The sequence below is a fragment of the Chlorocebus sabaeus genome, chromosome 9 (assembly GCF_047675955.1).
Source record: "Chlorocebus sabaeus isolate Y175 chromosome 9, mChlSab1.0.hap1, whole genome shotgun sequence".
Lineage (NCBI taxonomy): Eukaryota > Metazoa > Chordata > Mammalia > Primates > Cercopithecidae > Chlorocebus > Chlorocebus sabaeus.
Window position 1 is genome coordinate 5,551,488 of NC_132912.1, and position 7,963 is coordinate 5,559,450.

The 7,963-nt window shown below is 46.2% G+C and overlaps 1 protein-coding gene across 1 annotated transcript; it reads left to right on the forward strand.

Annotated features, from left to right (window-relative positions):
* Positions 1–1,520: 1,520 nt before the first annotated feature.
* On the forward strand, positions 1,521–2,007 carry UCN3 (urocortin 3). Its single transcript, XM_008002146.3, is given in 2 exon segments — positions 1,521–1,790; positions 1,792–2,007. Coding segments are annotated over 2 exon segments (486 nt in total).
* Positions 2,008–7,963: the final 5,956 nt, after the last annotated feature.

The window sequence follows — 7,963 nt, forward strand, 5'->3', positions numbered from 1 at the left end:
TTTGATCTCAGGGCACAGGAAGTCAACTCTGCCCACTTCACAATATCCTAAGGAACAGTGGCTATGGGCAACCTGAACTCGGACAGCCCCTGGCACAGCTGCATGCCGCTACTGTGAAGGAGCCCCAGAGGGAGCGTGGCGGTGGCTCAGCACAAGCCCTTCTCACCTGATGGGGATGGCAGTTCGATGTCTTGTTTAACACTGTTCATCCGTGAACCAGCAAGTGCATATGATGCTTAAAACCCGAACAGTCCAAGTAACATGAGGGTCATCGAGTTGGATGTTTTTATTGCCACAACATTCCATATGCTAACGCTTAGGTTTTTTTCTTTCGTTTTTTTGAGACTGGGTTTTACTCTGTTGTCCAGGATGGAGGCAGTGGCACAATCACAGCTCACTGTAGCCTTGACCTCTGGAGCTCAAGCAATCCTCCTGCCTCAGCCTCCTGAGTACCTGGGAACACCGGTGCACACCACCATGCCCACCTAATTTTTTTTTTTTTTTTTTTTGTAAAGATAAGGTCTTACTATGTTGCCCAGGCTGCTCTTGAACTCCTGGGTTCAAACAATCCTCCCACCTCATCCTCCCACAGTGCTAGGAATACCGGTGTGAGCCACTGTGCCTGGCCAGTTTTTATTTTTCTTTTTTTAAATAAGAGAATGGATTCAACTGGTCCCTATAGACTAGGATCCTTTCAGAGTTCTCAGTGTCGTCTTCTTGCCCTGGACAATCACCGTGACTCAGTCTGACTGATACCAGGATCCCATATGTCTTAGAGACCACAGATAGTGTTGGCATTGAAGTCCTGTGGTTGGAAGACATTGGTGCTCCCTGGAGGATACTTGGTCTGACAAAAAGATCAAGTATAAATTCATAAAGTCTACAGTAAAACCATAATTTGATTTCATAAATTCATAAAGTCTACAGTAAAACCAACCTAGTTATTAATAACAAATCTGATTGTTCTCAAGAAACTAGGATAGCCTAGCGAGAAACCAGCCTTAAAGATCTGCCTTGGAAACAATGACTAGATGCCCAGCCATGGTCTTTAAGCAACAGGGATATACTCAGTCAGCCTTGCCAATGATGAAGGAACAAAAAATTCACTCGCCGTTAAAATCAACCACGGTAGGCTGCTAGGTGCTTACTTAGTATATTAGTTATTCGCTTTACAGGGGCAGAGGCTGCCTGCAAATCTGAATTAAATAAAACCCATAAATACTAATGAGGTCATGGTTCTCACATTTTAGTGATCACTGGGATCATCTGCAGGATTTGTTACAACGCAGGCGGCTGGGCCCCAGAGCTTTTGATTTACTCGTTCTGGAAAAAGACCTGAGAATTACTTGCATTTCTAACAAAGTCCCAGGCGGGGCTGGTGCTGCTGGTCTGGGGGTCATGCTTGGAGAACCCTTGCAGTGGAACATTAACAGCCCTAGTAGATTTTCATCCGGGTCCTCCAGGGCGCCACGCCCCTCCCACGCCTCTGCCCACATCCCTGTTTTCTACTGCAGGGAGAGATGCCGAGGCCGGTCCACTTCCTGCTGCTCCTGCTGCTGCTCCTGGGGGGCCCCAGGACAGGCCTCCCGCACAAGTTCTACAAGGCCAAGCCCGTCTTCAGCTGCCTCAACGCCGCCCTGTCTGAGGCTGAGAAGGGCCAGGGGGAAGATACGTCCCTGCTGAGCAAGAGGAGCTTCCCCCACCCGCCCGGCGGAGACGCCTCCTCGGGAGAGGAGGACGAGGGCAAAGAGAAAAGGACTTTCCCCGTCTCTGGGGCCAGGGGTGGAGCTGGAGGGCACCCGGTACAAATACGTGTCCCAAGCACAGCCCAGGGGAAAGCCACGCCAGGACACGGCCAAGAGTCCCCAGCGCACCAAGTTCACCCTGTCCCTCGACGTCCCCACCAACATCATGAACCTGCTCTTCAACATCGCCAAGGCCAAGAACCTGCGCGCCCAGGCGGCCGCCAACGCCCATCTGATGGCGCAGATTGGGAGGAAGAAGTAGAGGCAGAGGCCGGACGGGAGAGCAGCCCTCCAGGATGGAGGGCGAGGGGAGGGCGAGGGGAGGGCGAGGGGAGGGTGAGGGTGCCATCTGCTGGTTTGGGTGTTTTGGAATCAGTCAGTTTTACAGTTTTACACTGCTGAGCCCCTCTGATCTCTTCCGGCCTTTGATCCCGGCTCCCTCTTCCTCTGTCTGTACCCACGGAAGTGCGCTATTGTCCAACCTTCCCAGACACCAGGCGGCTAATGTTCCTCCCTGTATGCAGCGTCTCCTTCCTCCCTCCCTACAGCAAGAGGCAAAGTCATGTATTCCTCCTCTCCAGTCTTCTCCCTGTTGACCCCATGCCTGAGAAGAGAGCGTTCAGGGCTCCTCTCCCACACATCAACCCCTGCCAGGGCAGAAAGAGGAGCCACAAGACTCGCCTTCCTGCCACCGAATCCTTCCCTACCTCCTCACCCCATTATTACAATGGCTTCTTCAACTCCTGGCTTGTCTCCGTTCCTCTTCCTTCGGCCCCACTACCTTCAAACTCTGAGCTTGGGACAGGGAAGAGGATGAGGGAGGGTCCTGGGGAGCCAATTCCCATTCTCTCTCGGTGGGGGAATGGGTCTGGGAGACCTTAGCAAGGGTAAAGGAGAGCTTAAGAGTGGTTCAATCTAGAGCCGTCCCCAGGACCTGGTCCCACCAAGAAACACAACCTGGGAACCGTTTCAGAGTGGGTGTCGTCGCTAAAAGGGAGAGGGAGCTTTCAGTTAGCCCCTTGAAACATCCCAAACTCCTCCGTGGCTTGCTAGGGCCTGGGGACCACTAGTCCTGGATTTCGCACTGAACCTGCAGTAACCTCCCTGTGCTAAGCTGGGTGTTGTGGCCAACACTAATGTCCAGGCCAGGCCTTTGCACTCCCCCAGTCAGTGACCTCAGTGGATGGACAAAGCCAGAACTTAAAAAGAAGCCAACACTGCCAGGGAGCATATAGATGATGGACTGCAAAGTGATAGCAATTAGCATAAAAATGTAAATATGAGGAGTGCAGACATGAGAACCTTCAATATGAGCAAAATTCCAGTGGAAATGAACATCAGCAGCATCTCTGATGGCCTCCTGGCAGCAAAGCCCTAGCCAGATTCCCAAAAGAGGGGATGTGGTCCCACTCACTTCTGCGTAGTAAGAAATCCTCAGTAAATAAAACAAACTTGTGCACGGTAAAACTAACAACACACACACAAACACACACCAGCAACTAACACCACCACCAACAGAGGCAAAGTCAAAAGACAAACAAATGATAGAGTTGAAAAACTGTTTGCCACTCATATAAAAGACACATGGATGATTGGTCAAATACACAAAGAGCTACTCAAAATTGAAAAGAACAAGAACAAACCCAGGAGAAAAACAAGCAAGGATACAAATAGATCACACACACACACACACATATAAAAATTACAAATGGCTCTTGGATACATGAAAAGATGCTCAATTTCATTCATAACAGCTGCACCGACAAGCAACTTCTTACCCATATCATTGCAGAAGTCTGTAAGTGTGGCAGCACACTCCATTTGACAAGGCTGATGGCCACTTTCCACCATTCCTGGTTTTGGGAGCGGGTAGAGCCCTAGAGAAACAATTTGGCAATCCTTATTACAATCACAAATTCATTTTTCCTTTAATCCAGAAATCCTGCTTCTGTCAGACATTATCTTACCGAAAAAAGCTAGCATTTAAATGTTAAAAAAAAGTTAAGATTGAAATTAAAAGTCCTCATCTCTTAACTGGACCAATGCTCCAACAAAGTGAAAATGCAACAGCAGTTTCCACCCTGGAGAAACCACATGGTAGAGCAGAAAGCATCCTGTCCCGAGCCCCAGAACACCTGTGACTAAGTTCTTCATACTGTGTGTCCACGAGCAAACTCTTTAACTTCCTGGGATGCTGATGCACCAGGAATCATGGCAGGGGCTGCGCCAGCATCATCTCACTTAATTGCCACAATTAGATCTCAAGGTTATTATATTTTACATTCTGAAGATGGAGACTGTGGCCCAGAGAACTTGTCCAAAGTCTCTGTGCTATTAAGTGAAAGAATCAGATTTGGCCACAAACCCTCTCCTTCCTTCACAAAGGGCTGACCCTTCAGTGACACAAAGGGCGTGAAACGCCAGCCACCCCTGCCTCACAGGGCTATCCTGAGGCTCAGATGAACTGTGCACAAAAAAGCACCACTCAGAGATTGGGGTCCCCAGCAGGCGGGTCTGGTATTCGGAATGCTTTCAGAGCCTTACAGATGACGCTAGGATGAGCATAAGGGTCATCTGTAAGGCTCTGATGGTTAATGAACTAGGGAGAGTTGTTCAAAACTGGAACCCACCCACCACAGCTGGGAAAGCACAGCTTTGCTGCCGGACAGCTACCAGCCTACAAGCCCAGCATCCTGTTGTGTTTGAGCTCCTGCAGAATCAGAGCTTCATTTGAGAGCACGTAGTGCTTCTAAGCGTCTGTTCACGATGACATCAACAAAGTGAAGGTAGAGACGACCACATCCAAAGATCTCTACCACCTTTATCTGCCACCCAGATTTCAGTTTACAACACATTTCGGGTGAAAAGGAGAACTAATATTGATCCTATTATCGTACAAGGAAGAAAGCCTCTGATGCCCCTCCCTCCTCCTCTGTCAGGGAAGGATAGAGAAACTGGGAATAACTTCACCAGCAGTAAGAATCAAACAATCCAATCTCATAGCCAGCTGCCGTGGCTAAAGAGAATTTTGTAGAACATGGCAAACCCCAGTAATCAGTGAGGTTCTCACTACATAGGGTTTTTCATTTTTCTTTTTGAGACAGAGTCTTGCTCTGAGGCCCAGGCTGGAGTAGAGTGACTACATCACAGCTCACTGCAGCCTTAACTTCCCAGGCCCAAGTGATCCTCCCACCTCAGCCTCCCAACTAACTGAGACCACAGGCATGCATCACTACACCTGGCTAATTTATTTTTATTTTCATTTTTGTAGAGTAGAGGTATCCCTATATTGCCCAGGCTGGTTTCAAACTCCTGGGCTCAAGGGATCCTCCCACCTCAGGCTCCCAAAGTGCTTGGATTACAGGAGTGAGCCACCGCACCCAGTTGAGTACACGGAACTTAACACTGTGTCTGGAACTTTCCTGAGTGTAATAATTGGTCATTTTTCTGAAACACAATTTTGAATTGCTCTGCAAGGCAGATGTGCATGCATAAGTTATTTATCTAGTGAGTGAGCCCAGTTCTCACCCAGCGTCTCTGTCTCTAAGTGACTCCGTTGCTCTCTGCTAATGACCACGCAGGTCCCATATCATTTGAGGTCTGAAGAGAACTGCTTAGGTTTTTCAGCTAGACATGACTGCCTTTTGCAGAGGAAATTACTGACAAATGTGGCAATGCACAAAGCTCTCAGATATTCTCTGTACACAGAGGCTCTATCTGATTCTGTTTGAGGAATATATCCAAGAACCACACCTGCTCCTCTGCACTGCAGCTATAATACACGGACATGCTAGAAACTGTCTAGGAAAGGGCCGGGCACGGTGGCTCACACCTGTAATCCCAGCACTTTAGGAGGCCGAGGCGGGCTGATCGATTGAGGTTGGGAGTTCGCGACCAGCCTGACCAACATGGAGAAACCCCGTCTCTACTAAAAATACAAAATTAGCTGGGCCTGGTGGTACATGCCTGTAATCCCAGCTACTCAAGAGGCTGAGGCAGGAGAATCGCTTGAACCCACGAGGTGGAGGTTGTGGTGAGCCGAGATCATGCCACTGTACTTCAGCCTGGCAACAAGAGTGAAACTCTGTCTCAAAAGGAAAGAAAAAAAGAAAGAAAGAAAGAAAGAAAGAAAGAAAGAAAGAAAGAAAGAAAGAAAGAAAGAAAGAAAGAAAGAAAGAAAGAAAGAAAGAAAGAAAGAAAGAAAGAAAGGAAGGAAGGAAGGAAGGAAGGAAGGAAGGAAGGAAGGAAGGAAGGAAGGAAGGAAGGAAGGAAGGAAGGAAGGAAGGAAGGAAGGAAGGAGAGAGAGAGAGAGAGAGAGAGAGAGAGAGAAAGAGAAAGAGAAAAAGAAAGAAAGAGAGAGAAAGAGAGAGAAAAAGAAAGAGAGAGAGAGAAAGAAAGAAAGAGAGAGAAAGAAAGAAAGAAAGAAAGAAGAAAGAAAGAAAGAAAGAAAGAAAGAAAGAAAGAAAGAAAGAAAGAAAGAAAGAAAGAAAGAAAGAAAGAAAGAAAAACTGTCTAGGAAAGAACAGCAGAGGGAAAAAGCTAATAGAACTGAATTCAATTAACATATTGTGTTTAATAAATATCTTTTCAAATTAAAAATAAAAACAGATTAATTTATCTTACAAAAGTTAGAGGATTTCCCAACAGAATTGTTTATGAGGGACTGTGACTATGTTTGCCCTGAAGACTTCCCTCTAAAGCCAATTTAAATTTTAAAATAATGGTAGACTGGGCACAGTGGCTCACGCCTGCAATCCCAGCACTTTGGGAAACCAAGGCAGGTGGATTACTTGAAGCCAGGAGTTCGAGACCAGCCTGACCAACATAGCAAAACCCTGTCTCTACTAAAAATACAAAAATTAGCCGGGTGTGGTGGCACTCACCTGTAATCCCAGCTACTCGGGAGGTTGAGGCAGGAGAATCACTTGAACCTGGGAGGTGGAGGCTGCAGTGAGCCGAGATTGTGCCACTGCACTCCAGACTGGATGACAGAGCAAAACTCCATCTCAAAAAAAGAAAAGAAAAGAAAAATAATACAAAATTTGGAAGTGCTTTTTTGGGGCAACAAAAATGAGTTTGTGTAAGTGAAAATTCTCAACACAATCCCAGTCAGATTACTTATTTTGGTTTAAACTCCCTTAAAAGTTAGTTTAAGGTCTCTGTTACAAATAAAATAAGCATCAATCAGCACGTAAATCTCCAAGGAGACAAGACACATGAAGGATGATACAGGCTGCATTAGTCTGTTCTCACACTGCTAATAAAGACATACCTGAGACTGGGCAATTTATAAAGGAAAGATGTTTAATTGACACAGTTCCACATGGCTGAGGACACCTCACAATCATGGCAGGAGGTGAATGAGAAGCAAAGGCACATCTTACATGGTGGCAGGCAAGAGAGCTTGTGTAGGGAAACTCACATTTATAAAACCATCAGATCTCATGAGACTTGTTCACTACTACAAGAACAGCATGGGGGAATCGGCCCCCATGATTCAATTACCTCCCCCTGGCCCCACCCTTGACAAGTGGGGATTATTACAGTTCAAGGTGAGATTGAATTGTAATCAATCAATTGGTTGGGGACACAGAGGCAAACCATATTATGGTCTCTAGACATTCTATCTAACAAGGAATCCTGAAAACAAATATCAACAACAAACAAAGGGGCCTGCTTCATGACAGTACAACAATTTTCGAAGCTGTAACCAAATAGGGAAAGCTGAGAAATACCCAGCATTCGATTAGACATTTTATACAATTTCAAGAAATGTGAAATACACAAGTTCAAAAGTAGTTAATATTAAACTAAAAAGACATTTACATATGTCAAGAGCCTAAGGAATATAAAATCTAATCAAATGATGTAGCTAGTTGCCTTCGTAAGAATTACAGATGTAATCTGACTTGAAAATTAGATAACAGCATGACTCAAATCTGAGTGGGCTAGGGACCACTTCATTCTTTAGTTAATGAAGTTCTTGTGATAGATGATTGCTGGGACTCCATTAGAGTTGCCAAGAGCAGTCAGAGCCTGGTCAATATCACTAAGAAGCCTCAGCAAGCTAAGAAAACAAGAGACAAAACATTTGTCTTGGTAAGGTAACCCCAAAGCTACAGGATGACATATTGTTTCCTTCAAGGGAAAGTATATTTAATATTCTCTCTCCTTCCTGTCTCAGCTATCATTCCCCAGTGTGAACCTCAAGTCATCAG